Genomic DNA, 20,206 nt, shown 5'->3' on the forward strand with positions numbered 1-20,206 from the left:
GCCTGGGCAGCCATTTAACATGAGGGGGAGGTGTACTGTATCCTGCTACCAGTGCGCGTGGATGTGAGTGTGCTGAGTGTGATGTCAATGTGGGTGTGTGTTTGAATTGGCCACCAATATATCAGCGCAGGCTGGCTGCTGGAGGCTGCCTGTGGGAGGCAAGTGGACGCTGCACCTTCTGCTAGTGACTCATGCATATACATGTGCTGAGCAATGCTGAATGATGTGAGACCTGAGTATCTCCTGGCGTATACAACTTTCAAATAACTTCTGGGAATTCAGCCAGGTAACACTTTCAGCAACTACCGAAATATTGGTGGTCGCTGAAAGTGTTACTTGGCTGAATTCCCAGAAGTTATTTGAAAATGCTGAATGATGCTCGATGAGAGGCTTATTTCTGTTACTGTTCAGAGGTTTAAGAATAAAGCCATATTTATATTACTTGGATCAGTTTTGGGTATTACTTGGTTACTGCATATCTGTTGTGAATGGAGAAGTCAAGATTAAAACTGGATTTTTGGAAATATATTCTGCAAGATAAAAGATGCATTGGAAGACCAGAAAAAGGATGGAAGGGACAAATGTAACTGCAACAGGCTTTGGATGGCCTAATATCTGACAGAATAAAAATAAAATATATTTTATTGTAATGGTTGAAGGTTCACTTCAAGTACTTTGATATCCATACTGGTCTGTATTCATTTCAAGTTACTTGCAAGGAGAGCTTGTTTTTGTAATAAACTTGAGATTCAGTGTGTACCTTTAAAACTGAATTTGTACGAGTACACATGGAAATATTTTTGGTATTAAGCTTGAGAATAAATAACAGTTTTTTTCTAGTACACACAGAATCTCTCTCTCTCTCTTTCTCTCACAAGTTTTAAAAAGTGTTTGCTCTTATTCAACTTATATAAACCGCATCACAAAATTTAAGAAATTTAAATACCAAGCATCCAGCCGGCTCTAAATTGGTCCAGTTGACTACTAGTGCACTGTCAGTGTCATTAGATGTTGCACAGAAACATTCATTCAGAATCTCTTTGTGTCTGTCCAATGGGAACTTCTTTCCAATGCTGAGAACATTTTCCACTGCCTACAAGAAGGGAAAACAGATAAATTATAGTTTTTATATTACATGTAACATGACTAACATGTTAATATTGAGATACTTACCTTATATATGAAGATGAAAGCAATTAGAGTCGCAAAGTTCTCTTCAGTAAACCTAGTAATGTAGCAGACAAATGCACTGGCATCGAATGCGACAAGCAGTAGAAGAATTATTGTAATCCACGCACCAATCCAGAACCGGAATGACATGTAATCCCATCCTTGGCTCCTACAATCACAGTTGTGTTAGCACTTTCAAAGATCAAGAAATAAAGAATTGTAAAAAAGGTATAACCTCTTACATTATTACTAAGAAGTTGAAGCTAAAAAATTAAATACTTACATACAGAAATCATACATGATTGTTTCAAACACAAGAACGGGGCCAGTAGATCCAAGTATAGTCAATGGTTGGCCAGAAAAAAATCCATATCCTATTCCACAAACAAAACCAGATACCAGAGATTCCATCGCTGCCATGTTATTTCCTGTCGCATGACCCAAAAGACCACCAAATGTAATAATGGGTGACAGGCAAGCAAAATATAAGAAAATCCAAGATGCAACACATTGTATGGCCAGAGCATCTTTAAAATCTGACCAGTACCTGGAATAAAATGAGAACAATGGAATAAATAGATAAACATGTATATGATCTATTTGCAACCAGTCAGACAACACATAATATGGCAGTACTCGTAACTATTGCAATATTTGACAAATTTATCCAATAAGGCAAAGGGATTTCAAGGTAACTTTACATTAGTACTTCATTCTACATAATTTTATAATATTAAGAGAAGGACAGAGTGCTACTAACCATAAAGATGACCCTCTGAGCTGCAGACAGGCAGTGCAAAAAGACAGTCTTTTCATTGTACCTTCTGCTATTCATTGGGTCAACTTTGTGGTGAGTAGCAATCTATCCTTTACCTAATACTGTTGATATTCCAACATGAAGTTCCCATTGTTTAATTTTATAGCATGTCCTTCTTGACCAACCATCAGTCACTTAAGAGTAATTTATGTAGGAGGTTTACTTACTGTTGAACCACAAAGTGTAGTAGAACTGACAGAGATAAAGATTACAACACATACTTAATTTGGGTTTCATGTTCAGTCTCTAATTTAATTCATAGTTAGTTGCTGTTATTTGGGAATAATTAATGCACACTTTTGGCTATATTCGTCAGGCTATGCTGGAAATTGTACTGAGAAAATATGATAGAAACAATAAACAAAAATGAGGAGAGTGACCACTCACTCATCTATAGTTGATTGAGCCGAAGAAGTGTGTAGACACTCATGCAAAAATTTAGAGACTTTACAAGTTTTCAATCAATCACTTTGTTCACATCTCAGCCAAAACAATATGGAAACACAAATCAACCAAAATGGCTGTGACCTCACATTTTTATCAACTAACAGCAACTGCCTGTATTGTATCAGAATAATGACCTCCTCACAATTAAAATTGGCGCTTTTTGTGTGACTAACAGGAATATCCGTTCTTGAATGCAGACAATCAGATAATTAGCTTGAGTTAATATGACAATATCTACATACACACTCAGCAAGCTGCCATATGGTGGACGGTGTACCTTATACAACTATTACTCATTCTCTTTCCTGTTCTACTCACAAATGATGTGAGGGTAAAACGACAGTCTATACACCTCCATATGAGTCCTAATTTCTCTTATCTTGTCTTCATCATCCTTACACAAAATGTACATTGGTGGCAGTAGAATAAGCTAAGTTATTAATTTTCTTTTAAATCTTGTAGGGATTCTCAAATTTTTGCTGTAGTCTGAGAGGAGGTTGCTGTAGTCTTAGGACTAGAAGTAAATTTTTTTGCTGTGTAGAATATAGAACATCAGTTTGAATACAAGGTAGGAAGGCCCAGTCTAAATTTTTTAGGTGTTTTGTATTGCAGTTGTACAAATCACAGTTCAACTGAAAGCAGTTTTTATTATTAGCAGCAAATATCATTATTGATTAGATTTATTGGGTGATGAGTCTAATAATTCAAAAGTTGTTGAAAAGCTTTTCACAATATGTATACTTGTAGGAAAGGATAAAACTGTTCACTATAAATCTGGTGCTGGTCTGTTTAGTTATTGTTCAGGCTGTGTCTGGGTGTTTGATTTTTATGCATGTGTCATCAGCAAACATTACACTTTTTTTGCTGTGTAGAATATAGAACATCAGTTTGAATACAAGGTAGGAAGGCCCAGTCTAAATTTTTTAGGTGTTTTGTATTGCAGTTGTACAAATCACAGTTCAACTGAAAGCAGTTTTTATTATTAGCAGCAAATATCATTATTGATTAGATTTATTGGGTGATGAGTCTAATAATTCAAAAGTTGTTGAAAAGCTTTTCACAATATGTATACTTGTAGGAAAGGATAAAACTGTTCACTATAAATCTGGTGCAGGTCTGTTTAGTTATTGTTCAGGCTGTGTCTGGGTGTTTGATTTTTATGCATGTGTCATCAGCAAACATTACACTTTTTAAGCAGTTCTTTCAAATCTTTACAAGGTTGCTTATGAAGGATAAGAACAGAAATGGGACCAGTGCCAAACCCTTTAAGACTGCATGTTCTCCCAATTATGAGTACAGTTTTATTTCTATGATGCATTTTATAACTTTGATACTCTTCTTTCGGTTATAAAATAAGACTTTATACATGCAAGAGGGATTCCAATTTGTGCCACAAAATTTTAATTTGTGAAATACTATTTAATGGTTCCCACAATCAACAGTATTCACAAGGTCATAAATATCTTTTCTGTCATGACATGATTTGTTATTTAATTAGGATATATGGCTTTCTCTGCAGGAGAAACCAGCTGAGGAGCAGTTATCAAGCTGCGCACAAAAAACAAGCCAGCATTCTATCATAGGCTGCTGTGCCTAAAATTCTTGAAAAGGAGTGAAGCGGTGTTTTTAAGCACTGTTTTTAAGCCTGTCAGGGCGTTTTTAAGCCTGTCAGGGCGCATGCATTTGTTGAAATTAGCAACGGAAAATTTGAGCATGTAAGATTACAGTTTTATATGATGAGCACTGAGCTGAATGCTAACCATGGTGCTTTCCTTTTGATGTCATTAATGAGGCCCCCAAATAGTCTGCCTGACCTTGCCAGACCAGACTCTTCCCTTAACTTCTGTTCCTGTTCCTCCTCATCATCTTCATCTATTTGTTTTTCGGGAGGCCTCTTCCTCTGGTCCTGTAAAAATAATTTAAATTATAATAAATTTCCATAACATGTTTTAGAATATCAGTAGTCTGTTAGCACTGTTGAGATTGAATACTTTAGATTATTTGTGAAAAAGAAATGTACTTTTTTTAACTGAGATGGAACAATGAATAAAAATTATCTTAAAGAATAATAGAACATTTGTAAACTTATTAACAGAAACAAAAACTGTAAATGTTACAAAGTGTTCATTTTTCTTGTTCACTAAGTTACAGTCCATGTAGGCTTGATATCTTTAGTTACTGTCCCATTGTAGTTTTAAAATTGTAAACCAAATTAAAAAGACAACACTGTAAGAAAGCCACAGTGTTGCAAGATAAATTTTAATTCTTATTGGATTCACAAATATTGTATGTTCTAAGAACCAAGTCATACTTGTGTAACAAGCATTGAAAAGTGTACAATACTATGGCTAATAAATTTTAATGATACACATCACATATTATACACCTCACATGGAAGCAATTCTATTTCCTTGTCTCAATGTCTTGCTGCATCTCAGCATCTCAAATAACAGGGACATATCTGAACTCTGTACAGTCTAGGAGTTCATGCAGATATATACTGGGGAGGGTTAAGATATTAACTGACTTAAAAGATTGGTTACGCGATTCTCCCCATTGTAGATTCACTAACATTTTTATTGTTCCCTTCAGAAATATGAATAGCCTATTTGTATTTGTTTTAGATGTGCCTCAATGAAGATACTGAAACACTGTATTCTTACTTCAGATTGTATCATCTCTTCCGACATTTTTTATAATTCCTACACACAAGTTCCTGTTTCTGAAGTACTTTTTGAGTCATCAATATTTTGACTGGTTTGATGTGGCCCAACATGAATTCCTCTCCTGTGCTAACCTCTTCATCTAAGAATAGGACTTGCAAGCTATATCCTCAATTTATTATTTGCTGCAAGTATTCCAATCTCTGCCTTCCTCTACAGTTTTTGCACTCTACAGTTCCCGCTAGAACTATGGAAGTCATTCCCTGATGTCTTAAGAGGTGCCTGATCATCCTGTCCCTTCTCCTTGACAATGTTTTCCAAACATTCCTTTTCGCTCCGATTCTGTTCAGAATCTCCTCATTCGTTACCTTTCCAGTCCACCTAATTTACAACATTCATCTGTAACACCACATCTCAAATACTTCAGTTCTCTTCTGTTCTGGTTTTCCCAAAGTCCATGTTTCACTACCATACAATGGTGTGCTCCACAAGTACATTCTCAGAAATTTCTTCCTCAAATTAAGGCCTATGTTTGATAGTAGTAGACTTCTCTTGGTGAGGAATGCCCTTTTTGCTAGTGCTTGTCTGCTTTTGATGTCCTCCTTGCTCCATCTGCCATTGGTTATTTTGCAGAATATGTTGTAGAATTCCTTAACTTCATCTACTTCAAGACCATCAATTCTGATTTTAAGTTTCTCACTGTTCTCATTTCTGCAACTTCTCATTACTTTCGTCTTTCTTTGATTTACTCTCAATCCGTAATCTGTACTCATTAGACTGTGCTTCTATTCAGCAGATCATGTAATTCTTCTACACTTTCACTCAGGATAGCTGTGTCATCAGCGTATGTTATCACTGATATAATTTCACATTCAATTTTAACTCCACTCCTGAACCTTTCTTTTATTTCCATCACTGCTTCTTCAATGTACAGATTGAACAGTAGGGGCGAAAGACTGTATCTCTGTCTTACACCCTTCTTAATCCGAGTACTTCATTCTTGATCATCTGTTCTTATTATTCCCTCTTGGCTCTTGTACATATTGTTTAACAGCCATCTCTCCCTACAGGTTACCCCTATTTTTCTGAGAATTTCGAACGTCATGCGCCATTTTACATTTCTGATCGCTTTTTCCAGGTCAATAAATTCTATGAACATGTTTTGATTTTTCTTTAGCCTTGCTTCCACGATCAACTGCCATGTCAGAATTACCTCTCTGGTGCCTTTACCTCTGCTAAAGCCAAACTGATCGTAATCTAACACATCCTCAATTTTCTTTTTCATTCTTGTGTATATTATTCTTGTAAGCAACTTGGATGCATGAGCTGTTAAGCTGATTGTGTAACAATTCTCGCACTGACAGCTCTTGCAGTCTTCAGAACAGAGCGAATGATATTTTTCTGAAAGTCAGATGGTATGTCACCAGACTCATGCATTCTTCACACCAACATGAATAGTCATTTTGTTGCCAACGCCCCTAGTGATTTTAGAAATTATGATGGAATGTTATCTATCCCTCCTGCCTTATTTGATCTTAAGTCCTCCAAAGCTCTCTTAAATTCTGATTCCAATACTCGATTTCCAATCTCTTCTAAATTGACTCTTGTTTTTTCTTCTACCACATCAGACAAATCTTCCCCCTCACAGAGGCCTTCTATGTACTCTTTCCACCTATCTCTCTCTCCTCTGCATTTAACAGTGGAATTTCTGTTGCACTTTTAATGTTACAGCCCTTGCTTTTAATTTCACCGAATGTTGTTTCAACTTTCCTATATGCTGAGTCAGTACTTCCATCAATCATTTCTTTTTCAATTTCTTCACATTTTTCATGCCGTTACTTTGTTTTAGCTTCCCTGCACTTCCTATTTATTTCATTCCTCAGAGACTTGCATTTCTGTATTCCTGAATTTCCCTGAACATTTTTGTACTTCTTTCTTTCATCTCTTAACTGAAATATTTCTTCTGTTACCCATGGTTTCTTCACAATTACATTCTTTGTACCTATGTTTTTCTTTCCAACTTCTGTAATTGCCCTTTTAAGATATGTCCATCCCTCTTCAACTGCACTGCCATATTGATTCTTCCTGACTGATCTCTTAAACTTCAGCCTACACTTCATCACTACTAAATTGTGATTTGAGTCTGTATCTGCTCCTAGATATGCCTTACAATCCAGTATCTGATTTTGGAATCTCTGTCCGACCATGATGTAATGTAACTGTATCACCTGGTGTTTTCCAAGTGTACCTCCTCCTCTTATGATTCACTATTACTAGTTGAAATTTATTACATAAATCAATTAGTCTTTCTCCTCTCTCATTCCTTGTGTAACCTTTTCTTCTACTCCTTCCCCTAGAACTGCATTCCGGTCCCCCATGACTATTACGTTTTCATCTCCCTTCACATACTGTATTACGATTTCAATAAACTCATATACTTTCTCTATCTCTTACTCTTCAGCTTGCGACATCGGCATGTGTAACTGAACTATCATTGTCAGTGTTGGTTTGCTGTTGATTCTGATAAGAACAATCAGATCACTGAACTGTTCACAGTAACAGATTCTCTGCCTTACCTTCCTACTCATAATGAATCCTAGTCCAATTATACCATTTTCTGCTGCTGTTGATATTACCCTGTACTCATCTAACCAGAAATTCTTGTCTTCTTTCCATTTCATTTTACTGACCCCTAATATATCTAGATTGAGCCTTTGCATTCCCCTTTTCAGATTTTCTAGCTTCCCTACCACATTCAAGTTTCTGGCATTTCATACCTCGATTCGTAGAACATTATCATCTCATTGGTTATTCAATCTTTTTCTCATGGTCACCTCCCCCTTGAAAGTCCCCTCTCAGAGATCCAAATGGGGTACTATTTCAGAATCTTTTGCCAATGGAGAGATCATCATGACACTTTTTCTATTACACACCACATGTCCTGTCGATACACATTATGTGTCTTTAATGCACTGGTTTCCATTGCCTTCTGCATCCTCATTCCATTGACCATTGCTGATTCTTCTGCCTTTACGGGCACTTTCCAACCCCAAGGACAAGAGAGTACCCTGGACCTCTGTCTGCTCCTCCGGCCTCTTTGACTAGGCCATTGGCAGAGTGAGGATGACTTATTATGCCAGACTTTTTTCTTTGTTGAGCCATTAAGGACCATGGGACAATGGCTGGCATGTATTTATTGATGCAATAATTTACCAACAGCCATATGTATTGTAGAAATTTATTTTATGAACTTCTTATGTGCTACCAGTTTCAGCATTACATTGATGCCATCTTCAGGTCCCTGTACAATGAGTAGAACAAATGTACTATAGTAAAAAATATAGAACGTACGTTAACAATTGACAGGTATCATGTTGACAATGTAAGTGGCACTGGTAGTTATACAAATCCCGAGGAAGACTTATCTTGTTTACAGAGATTAAAATAATATTGTTTTACCAATTTTCTGTACTTATTTGGGACTTTGCTTCTGATCTTTGAAGGAAGTGTTATATTAAGATAATAAAAATATATATTTGTGAAAATGTTACAGTCACTGACAGCAAACCCGAAGATACTTTCATGACTTATTACGCTGGGAAAGCCTACGAAGTCACAAAATATGTTACTGTTTGATCCAATGAAAATCTGTTTCCTTACTTTCCTATCTTCCACAATTCAAGCATAAGGGCTACTTAGTTCTGTTCATTTAGGTGATACAATTTCCATTTTTGCATTGTTACCTTTCTGTTAAAATAATTTACAGTTTATTTTTACCATACCACGATTTCATCCAACTGTCTCTGTAACTTGACTTTTGTATCAAGAGTCACATAGATTTGTGTACATTTGATCAATTTGTGTTCAGGAGCTTGCAGCTGTACATAGTGGATTTGATATTGCCTTGATTAAGTCATATGTTTTCACTGATCTACGAATTTTCCTACTGTCCTTACAAGCTTTGTGTTTATACTTGGATTACCTACTAAACTGTGTATAATACAAATGTACAATTTTGCTTAGAATGATATGCAAAAGTTCTCCTACATCTTCAATGAAAATTTATTCATAAATTTGGTAGCAGAAAAATATTTATAAAGTAAACTGAGCAACTTCTAAAACTTATTTTCTGTCCTGTTACTTCTAGCATATAGATGGTGCTTTTTTATGTATGGGTCTAGAGCCATTGTAAATTTCTTAAATAAGGCCATTCTTTGATTCTGACAAACATATTATATCATTATGCAACAATTATCTAATTTTACTCTCATACCAAGCGACATCACAATAAAATTTTTTACACCTGAAACATGTTTTATTCCACACATCTGTTTGTGGGAAAAAGCAACATCTCTAATAGCAGTTTCCTATAGCCACAGTAGGTAAGGATAGAACTATCCCACATGTGAAGTCTATAGATGAAATAAGAAATGTGCAACCCTTTTGCAGGTTTTGTGACTATGTCGCCATGCATAATACACTAAAATATGTTAGTGCAGCAATTGAAATGGGAACAAGCATGGTGTGGTAAATGCTTGCAATGAAAGAGGATACATGTCGAGAATCAATTGGCAGGAGAACAATGGAAATGTGTTCTCTCATGAGAGCCACAGAATGGCTTTACATTATTGCAGAGAACATAATGCTGCTGCCTGTTTCTCAAATAAAATTCAAACAGCTTCAAATGAATTTGAAAATTTTGCTGTCGAACTTTTCTGCACAGTGTATCAATGTTGATGGCATCAAATGCTTTGTTGAAATCTAATAGCGTCAACTTTGTAGCCTCGTGGTTGTCTATGGCATATTTCAGTGCAGTTTTTGTGCAATGGTGTTCACAGAAACCAAACTGATTCTGTCATGTAAGTTGAATTTCTGCATGTATTCACTCAGTAGATAATTAAAAAAAAATGTTTTAATGATACAACAGACACACTAAGTAGATTATTACTGAGAGAAAGGGGCATAATGTGGAAATAATCAATAGACAAGCATAAATATGATGGCAGTACTGATGAAAAAAATGTCATTTTCTGAACACTCCTGTGTCATGATATGCACTGATGTGAAGAACATTTAATAATTTAATATTTACTCCCATGCCTTATTTGCAATGCTATGTCAGACATAGTAACTTTTCCCACCTAGTAAAGAATAACTTCATTTATAAAATGTCTTTTCTGCATTGTAATTGTTGGTCACTAACAGTGTTTATCCTCATGGCATAGACATAATCCAACAACACACTAGTGCTCCCTATCAACAGATAGAAACTGCAGTCATTTCATTTGTGTCACATTCAGAAGTGCAGAGAATGTCCGACTTCATTAACAGCTACTGACAGTGACAGTACAGTGATCTAACCATACTGTCACTGACTTTTGGAAATGGCCTAGGATTTAAAGAAATGACCCATCTTAACCTCTGTTGGTGCTGTATCATATTAGGAGGTTCTACTCATTCCTATGAAGGAGCTGCAGCTTCTAGATGCAATGCCAGTTAGTACATGGTGATAAGTGCACACAACAGAAAGTTATTCACATCTCCTTGGCAACTGTGGATTTTGTACTGACACTCATATGGCACTACGTATAGCAGAAATGTATGCTAGTCAACATGGCACTCTTACACAATCAAAACTTCTGGGCCTGATTCATCATAACCACCTAGTAGGCACTGTGTTTATAGTAGCATACTATTTTTCTTCACTGGTGTGCAGGTACCAATATCAGGTTCACAAGATAACATTTGCAGCACTATTCTCCTGATGACCTCTGATAGCTTAGCAGCAGCTTCTACCGTGGAATGAAGAAATTCATCACAGTACCCAAACAAAATATTCCTATTGTGCATCACTACTCTTTTGGATTATAACCATGTGATGAGAAACATTCCTACCATAACAAAGGGTACAAATTCACCCAGGAAAGAACACAGCCTGTTTTGTATTTCGCTTTCTGTAGTAATAACTTAATTTTACTTGCAGACTGCATCAATTTCCATTTATTTTCTGTAAGCTCTTCTTACAAATCCCTCCCTTACTTTATATTTGTCTTGACTGAAATTTCAGCACATTCATTCAAACTGGAATGTAAAGTATCAACGATTCTTTAAGTAACTTCCAGATAACAAAGCTATCAAATTTTGGTATGTTTGTCAAATGTTCTTCAATATTTTTCACAAGTTAAAGAGCCTGTGATTTTGAACCAGTATTGGACAAATTTTAAGAATTAAAAATTGCTAAACAATTGTTATACGTCTACTGATACAGCTATTAGACACCATAATGCAACAAGTATCTGGTTATATTTTGTGTGATGATCTGTGCACCCAAAGCTCAGTTATTTCAGTTTTCACACTCCTGTCTTATCATGAAGTCTTTTCTACTGAAATTTCATTTAACAGCAACAATGACTCGAAGAAGATTACTAGCAATTAAAATAATTTCACAACACTAATCATTGCTGTGTAACATGATTTATTTCTTCAGTATATCCAAAATTATTTACAGTTCTTCATGTAACAAGGATCTTTTAAGGTATTATCTGTGTGTGTAACTTTATTTAACAAAAAATTCTTTTAATTAATTCTGCAATTTTTTTCTGTTTTACCTGTGATGGTATTGCTGCTGGTGGCTCTATCCTGATGGAAGGATCCCACTCACCAGGAGGAAGAACTGTCACTGCATCCAGAAATTCATCAATTGCTGCAAGCAGATGATTTCTATTCTTAGCTTTGTATGCTACATCATGAAACACCTCATCTGACATTAGAGTCGCCATCGCACGCCCAATTTCATGAAAACCAGCTATTCCACCCTAGAAAAAGCACAACAGTCTCATTTTTCCCACATATTATCTGTGTATATTTTATTTGTCAGAAAATTATAGTAAGATAAGGAAATATATTGTCATTACTTTGTGATAGATTAAAACTGTATGCTGAACTGGGACTGAAGCTCAAAACTTCATCTTTCACAGATAATGCTCTTACTGGCTGATATATCACGATGTGTGTTGGATCACTCCATCAATAAGAGGACTACCTACAAAACAAGACCAAACTGCAGGGTCATCAGCACCTTTTTCCTCGTGCAAACAGGTCTTGGGTTAAAACTATTCCCAAAAAATGGATTGAAACTAACTGGGAATCACACTGAAAATGAAAGAGGCAAACTGAACGAGAAAAATGCACACTAAAAAAAAGGTGGTTGAAGGTATTGAAATAATATAGCAGATGGCGATGGCGTGGGCTAGCTGATTGGCCAGAAAACACAAGGCTAGAGAAACGCAGACAGGGAAAGGACAAATATCAAGGCAAACAAACAGCAAAGAAAGAGTGAGGAAGAGTGAAAATGGACCGAGGGCGAAGGTCTGGGAGAGAAGGCCAGATGCCCACCCTTGGACTGAGTGATAAAAACCTCCCTCTCAAAGAAAACATGAAACTAGATCAGCCATTGAGGCATTGTCTCCTAACACCATAGGCGGTGTTGCGAGAAGGTTAAAAGTCCGCCTCAGGGCGGCTAAAATTGGGCAGTCCAGTAAGATGTGGACCACAGTCAATTGGGAACCACAGTGACACTGAGGTGGGTCCTCGCGATGTAGGAGATGACCATGAGTCAGCCAAGTATGGCCAATGTGGAACCAGCAAAGGACAATGGAGTCCCTGTGAGTGGCTAGCACAGATGACCTCCACACATTCATTGTCTCCTTGATAACATGTGTAGTTTATTTGGTGTACTGAGGGTGCACCATTCAGCATCCCAGATCCCAAAAACTTTATGGCATAATCAGAGCTCACTCTCCAGTGTGCCAATCTCTAGAGTTGGTTTACCGGTAGCCTGTTGGGCCAGCCTGTCAGCAAGTTCATATCCCACAGTTCCGATATGTCCTGGGGTCCAGATGAAGATGACTGAATGTCCAATGTTTTTGAGGGCATAAACAGATTCTTGGATAGTCATCACCAAAGGATGGTGAGCAAAGCACTGGTTGAGAGCTTGTAGGCTGCTTAAGGAGTCACTACAGATGAGGAAGGACTTACATGTGCAGGAGCAGATATGCTCAAGAGCACAACAATGGCTACCAACTACCCAATGAAACACTGCAGCCATCTGGCAAGAAGCACTGTTCAGTGTGTCCAGCATGAGTATAAGTGAAGCCAATCCCTGACCATTGACAATGGAGCCAACAGAGTAGACTATTTTTGAGCCCTGGTAAAAATTGGTGGTGGAGGGCCTCAGGAGGAACGGAGACTTTTGGGGCTCACAATAAGTCCAGATAAAGCTGCGGCTGGGGCATGGACCATGGACATGCATGTGAGTGGACCCAGAGGAAAGGTGGCATAGGAAAAGACTCGAGTTCTTTGAGAAGGACCCTGACACAGACTGCAATTGGAATCCCTGATCTGGGCCACCATTGCGGGAGATGGGTCGTCGTGTTAGGGAAAAGGAGACAGTAATTTGGATGTTGAGGCAATCTATGAATACGGGCAGTATAATGCCCAAGCAGTCGTTTTTGCCTGATCCGGAATGAAGGAACCCCAGCTTCCACAAGGAGGTTGTTCACTTGGCTCATTCAGAAAACTCCCATTGCAAGTCAAACTCCAGAGTGGGGTATAGGGTCCAGCAGCCGCAATGCTGAGGGCAATGCTAAACCATGCGCCAGGCTTCCATAGTCAAGGTGGGACTGCACAAGGGCTTTGTAGCGCTGCAGCAGTGTAGGACGATCTGCATTCCAGTCGGTGTGGCTCAGGCATTGAAGAATGTTTAGGTGCCGCCAGCACATTTCCTTAAGCTGATGAAACTGGGGAAGCCAAAATAAGCAGGTGTCCAAAACCAGTCCTAAAAAGTGATAAGTCTCCACTACATTGAGTAGTTGGTCATCGAGGTAAAGTTACAGATGTGGGTGGACAGTATGACGATGACAGAGGTGCATGATGCAAGTCTTGGTGGCTCAAAACTGAAAGCCGTGAGTGAGGGCCCATGACTGCACCTTTCATAAGGCCCCTTGCCGTTGACGTTCAACCTCACCAATAGTAAAGGAGCAAAAGGAAACACAAAAGTCATTAGCATATAAAAAGGCTGTTACAGAGGATCCAACTGCCACTGTATAACCATTAATGGCCACTAAAAAAGACTGAGAAGCCCAGGACAGAGCCCTGCAAGACCCCACTTTTGGATGCGGGGGGAACTGTGTGAAGCCCTGACTCAAATTCTAAAGGTGTGGAGGGACAGAAAGTTCTGTATAAAAATCGAGAGCTGTCCACGAAAATCAGAAATATAGAACATATGGCACATGACAAAAGGAAAATGCTCATTTTTTTTTAATTATGAGAAGAGTCAGTAAGTTGATAAGTAACTGTCATAAAACCAGAGGTAAAAATTTTTGGTGCATCAATCAAATCCACATAAATTCTCTTGTAGAGACATTTTATTATCATAAAGTATCTCCTTAACTACGACCACTATAAATAATTTGTCTATTTTTAAGTGCTGTATTAAATATATTCCCACCACCATAAAATAAAAGAGAAATATCTCCATTATATTTACCAATAATCAATACGATAAAACAAATCACCAGGCATTCACAAATTTAGACAAATTATGTTAAAAATATAAGGACAAACAAAAATAAATACATTTTTAATTCTAAAGAAGATTGATAAAAAATTATTTGTATCATTATTTACTATATGTGGTCATTAAAAATATACAATAAAGCCTTTTCATGATAGGTTGCTGTACTTGTTGATGAAACTTTTCCTAGTGAGCAAAAACTTTTGTGTTCCTTCAGACATGTATTCCATGTATTCATGGTTCTCTTTGTAGTTCCAAATGACTTTACTACATGTACACTGAATCTTATGAAGCCGTGCATGTGAATATAGGAGGCCAGTTATCTGTCACAGATTTGAGGGCCTCACATAATTTTTTTTTTTTTTTGTCTTTTTTTATCTAAAACCTGCTCTGACGCTATGTTTCTGATAATTCTTATTGATCTGATCACTCATGATTTAATAAAATGGAGATAAACTGTGTTCTCCCATTGTTTTCAGTCTTTTGTCTTTTGGACTACAGTTATTTGTCCCAGAGCTCTGTTCACTTATTTTCCATAGACCAACAAACAAAATATGTAAAGCCCTCAAACTTGTAAAGGATGGCTGCCCTCTTTTGTAGGCATTCAAGATTTATAAGGTCTACACTGAATCTACACAAGGGAAGTGTGAGTGCACGTCTGATGGAAAACAAAAGTCTCTTTGCCTCTTTGCTTATAAGGGAAAGTAGAAAAATCAGTTGCAGCAGTAGCAGAGCATGCTTGCTCTTTGGTCGGGAAAGTGTGTAGTGTAGTTTTCTGAAATGAAAATGTTATCTACAATGACATACTATTATCCTTGGCTATAAAGAGAAGCCATCAAAATATATAAAGATTGGGACAATTTTAACAGAATACAAGAAGCCATATCGGCTGTAGCTCTAGTGAATTAATAGATAAGTTTTATCTTTGACAGACACCAGTTCCATAGTTAAATTTTATCTCTACAAGAATTAACTCTGCTGATTATGAGTAAATTTCTACCTGACCACCTTTTCAATGGTACTTAGGTTGGACATTCAAGAGTTAACATATCAGTCAAAAAGGCTCAACAGAACCAGGAGCACCTTTGAAGAGGTCCAAGGCAGCTCTGTGTGAATGTCAGGAACTGTCAAAGTTTATGGACCATGACCATACAACTCAGAAGTTTCACCAACATTAAAAATTAATTAGGGCTACACAGTTTTAGAGATACTTTGTAATCTGCAATACTACTAGCCTTTTTTTCAGCATTTTTTTCATATTAATGGCATTACACAGAAAATTAAATATTCCTGTCATAAAATGCAACTTACAGTTGGACCAAGTAAAACAAAGATAAATCTCGTAGGAACTGGAACCTCTGTTAAGTCACCTAAGAAATTAGCTTGTCGTAACCGTATAAATGCAGATATTGTTTTGTCCAAGAAGTCCATTTCTCCAACAAGTATGTTAGATGCCTCAGCTCCAGGGGGAATTTTCCTCATGAAATGCACATTACCCTGCAATAAGAACAAAGCAAGAACAAATTGTTTGTAATCAAATTGAAGAAAGAGATATAAAAATATTGTAACATGACATAATCAGAAAATGACCATTTAATAAACCAATGCAAAACTATCAAAGTATCATGTATTGGTTGCTGTTTTCATTAATGTTAGGAACAGGACTTACTGGCTCAAGTGAAAATGATTGGAAATGTAGGTGAAATACAAGCACCTGAGAATCTTACTGAATTACTAAATGTGGCACTGCGTTGAATTTCATAATAATATGATTGCTCCATGAGCAATGAAGTATAAAAATAATGGTAAGTTGACTTAGGTCTAACTCATCTGGTTTTGTCCTTGGCTTTACCTAAAACAGTGTCCTCCACATTTCTATGCAATATGGGCAATCTAACTCCCTTATGATCCATTTTAAAGAGTAAATGAAGGAAAATGCTGATCTCATAAATTTTGTACACAGATGAAGCAATACGTAAAATTGTTCTTGACATACAAGCTGATTGAAATGTTTGAAATTGAATTATTTGCATAAAATAGTGACTTGCTGCTGGATAGACACAAACAACAAGGAAGGCATGCTGCACTGCTCACAATATAAACCATGCAATTCACAATTATAACATTCAGGTCATGATAATCTGTTGTTCAGTTTATGTCTGAGAAGAGCAGTTCTTTTTGGGAAGATAACAGGAAGTACAAAGAACTTTCAAATAAATGACTTTATTCAATAGTTAGGAAAGTAAGAATAAGAAGAAAGAAAACTTTATTGGTGGTTTGTTATTTGGGAAATGAAACAGCTATGCAACACTGGGAAAAAATTCACATGGACACTTAATTAGCATATATTTCTTGACATATGATCACACACTTCTGAAACTATTAGTATTAGTTCTCATTTTAGTTTTTTTCCATCAGAAAGAAAGTTCTGCATTGAAATGCTCTTAGAATTAATTAATCACTTGGACCCTCCTGTTTAAAAATTTATAGTCAACAATGTTTAATTTCAGTGATATTGTAGCTACAGCTATATTAGCACTCTTGTCCACAGAAAATGTATGTCTATGGTTGTGAACTGATCTGACCTCCAAGACAGCAACTTGTTTATTTTTAGAGTAGTTTATGCAGTGATAGATCATTGGTGACAAGATAAAACTGTGTACCAGATTGGGGTTTGAGCCTGTGTCCCAGACTGTATGCTATCCTTGCACACATCATGGACTGATTCAAAGTCTCAATGTGTTACTTGTTTGCCTCCTTAATTTCATAGTTGCACAGAGTCTCTCTTACAATGTAGCTGGACTGGCTCCTCTTGGAAAAAGAATGCAGCATGGAGAATAACCATCAGCATCAGGAGTATTACTGAGATGAACATTTTCATATTCTTAGAAGAGTGTATGCAGTTATTAAACAAATATTGATAAGCTCACAAAAACTTTTGTCCATTAAAATTGTTACTGTCATGTCATATGCACCAGTCCTGCAGATGTGTTACTAAAACTGGAGGGCCAAACGAAGAATACTCATTAGCAAGATATGCAAATTAAAAATATAATGTTTGAATTTCAAAATTTTTTATACTGATGTGGAAAATGTAAACCAGGCAGTGTCCTCAGTTACTGAATTCCATCTATTACAGGAATAATTTGCAAGTACTCAACATGTTTTATTACCTTTGGATGCCCTCCATCTCCATTCATTTCACCAAGAGCAGAGGAACTTTGGTTTCGATTCATTGATTTAATAGACACCGAACTTTGACTCTGAGCTACACCCTGTGGAGAGCTGCCTGCAGGCCCTGCAATGAAAAAATTTAATCTTGAATGTATTGGGTGCTTTCTATGACTTATGTCCTGAAGTATATGAAAGTAAATGTAAAACAATGTATCATTATCCCATTCAGCACAGTGATTATTATAATGGGGATGATACAAGACTCAGTATGAAGGAAGACATGCTGCCACTATTCCTTAGAATTATTTGAAGGATAGCCGTGCTGCGATATTACTGTTCGCAATAAAAAGGACATTTCTGTGTGTGTGTGTGTGTGTGTGTGTGTGTGTGTGTGTGTGTGTGTGTGTGTGTGTGTATACAGATACTAACTAAGTTGAATCATAAAGCAGTGGTAACATTCAAATAATTTTCATCTGACAATGTATTGCAAAAAATATTTTACCTGAGCAGCACATGTTTCTACTTATACCACTACTAACAAAATCCTGTGAGTAAAAGAACTATAATTTTCTGGTTTTTGTAAATAGAAATGTAATGATAGTAATTGATTTAAAGTAGATTAACAAACGACAGAGACAAACATGATCTTAGAAGTATTCTTCTACACTATACTTCATGCATGAAAGCATTAATGGCTTTCTCTCCCTCTCTCTCTCTCCCTCTCTCTCTCTCTCGCTCTCTCTCTCTCTCTCTCTCCCTCTCTCTCTCTCTCTCTCTCTCTCTCTCTCTCTCTTTTAAAAAAATCTTTACGTGTGTGTCACGATATGTCAACCCAGTCACTGTGTTTTCACCTAACTACTTGCTACAGCATTCAGTATATGTACAGTTTTCACATGTACATAACAAGAGCGCGCGCACACACACACACACACACACACACACACACACACACACACACACACACACACACACACACACACACACACGTCCGTCCTTGGCCCCTATTGTCCTTAATAATAATAATAATAATAATAATAATAATAATAATAATAATCTTTTATATGAACAGACATGCAAGTAATAAGGCAGATTTTCTTTTATATCTAATTTTTGTTCATGTCACAACTATCTAGTATTTCAGTTCAGTCTTTCAGCAGTAGTTGATTTTTTGAACAATATATCGTTCTCTGTACAGAGAACATGTTTCTGCTTTGGCTGGTCAAAACATCTTCAACATAAAGAACAGAAGCTTCCTTCACCAATGCACACACATAAGTTCCTGCAATATATTACCATCCAATTCCTGATTTCTGCGTTATTAATCTATACATATTATAAATCCCTGGCCATGTTTTTAAGCCTGTAAGGCTAATCTTGGGAACTATTGTAGGAATTCTGATACAGTATTCACTAATGGATAGCTAGATTCATGAGGACAGTTCGTGCGTACAATTTATTAATGCTATGCCAGAAAAGTCATCCAGCCATAGCTATTTGTGCTATCCAAGCAAAGCCAGGGTGGGTAGCTTGTTAATACCAATGCCATATCCTTCTTCAAGCTTCTAATAATTGAAAAATTGATTACACTTTAACCCAGTAACAATGAAACTTTCTAAAACAAAATTTTACAATGACAATGCAATCTGTGGATGAACATGTGAGGTAGTGTACCTCACTGGCTCACACACCCTGTATTTAATACTAGAATACCAACTATAGAGGTAATGTTGAATTTGTGAGCAGCTAGGGAAGTAATGATAAATCCCATCTAAACTTTGTTACATTCTACTAATCGCAGTGTAAGTAGTGTTGTTACAGCAAAACTGAGATTTTTATTCTTATATACATGGTACAAAACTAATCAGTTTGTGATCAGTCTTTCCTTCTCACCCCATCTGGTAAGTCTCCCCTGACTAGTGGTCCTGGATGACATTTCCAAAATCTACCCCTTTTTCTAAACCTCTCCAGTCCTGTCCCTTCACCCCTCTTCCTTCTTCTTCAACTATTCCACTGGAAGAAGAAGCCACTGGCTCTGAAAGCTTGCAGAAGTATAACCTCCTCCTGCCACCACTTGGTGAGTAGATTTTTTTACATTATACATGGTACAAAGATGTTTATGAGCGACGTGTGCTGTTTATGGATTGTTTTTGTGGGAGTTCTGACTGGGTTGCATCTCAGGGTTGTATGCAGCTAGTTGTAGTTTAGTGGCATGAGCATATGTTACACTCTAAATTTTATGAAATGCACTGTCAGATTTACCATCTGAAACACTCCCCTTAATCTCATATGCACACAATCATATGGAAATGATAATAGTCTAGCAACAGTGGTATAAAGCCACAGCAAGAACTACATTACAAC

At 36.9% G+C, this 20,206-nt stretch overlaps 1 protein-coding gene across 9 annotated transcripts in view; it reads right to left on the bottom strand.

Moving 5' to 3' along the window:
• Nucleotides 1-20,206, bottom strand: part of LOC126457194 (sodium bicarbonate cotransporter 3) — a 989,834-nt gene that overhangs the window by 169,450 nt on the left and 800,178 nt on the right. For all 9 annotated transcript variants that reach the window (XR_007585444.1, XM_050093289.1, XM_050093286.1 and 6 more), the window contains 7 exons: nucleotides 17,845-17,969; nucleotides 15,983-16,168; nucleotides 11,706-11,912; nucleotides 4,195-4,340; nucleotides 1,454-1,717; nucleotides 1,174-1,339; nucleotides 947-1,093 (listed from right to left, as the gene is read on the bottom strand). Coding sequence is in view for 8 of the 9 variants with exons in the window: in XM_050093289.1 (XP_049949246.1) it covers nucleotides 947-1,093; nucleotides 1,174-1,339; nucleotides 1,454-1,717; nucleotides 4,195-4,340; nucleotides 11,706-11,912; nucleotides 15,983-16,168; nucleotides 17,845-17,969 (1,241 nt within the window). In the remaining variant the exon portion in view is untranslated. The remainder of the gene's footprint in view (nucleotides 1-946; nucleotides 1,094-1,173; nucleotides 1,340-1,453; nucleotides 1,718-4,194; nucleotides 4,341-11,705; nucleotides 11,913-15,982; nucleotides 16,169-17,844; nucleotides 17,970-20,206) is intronic.

This window comes from Schistocerca serialis, chromosome 2 (genome assembly GCF_023864345.2).
Source record: "Schistocerca serialis cubense isolate TAMUIC-IGC-003099 chromosome 2, iqSchSeri2.2, whole genome shotgun sequence".
Taxonomy (NCBI): domain Eukaryota; kingdom Metazoa; phylum Arthropoda; class Insecta; order Orthoptera; family Acrididae; genus Schistocerca; species Schistocerca serialis.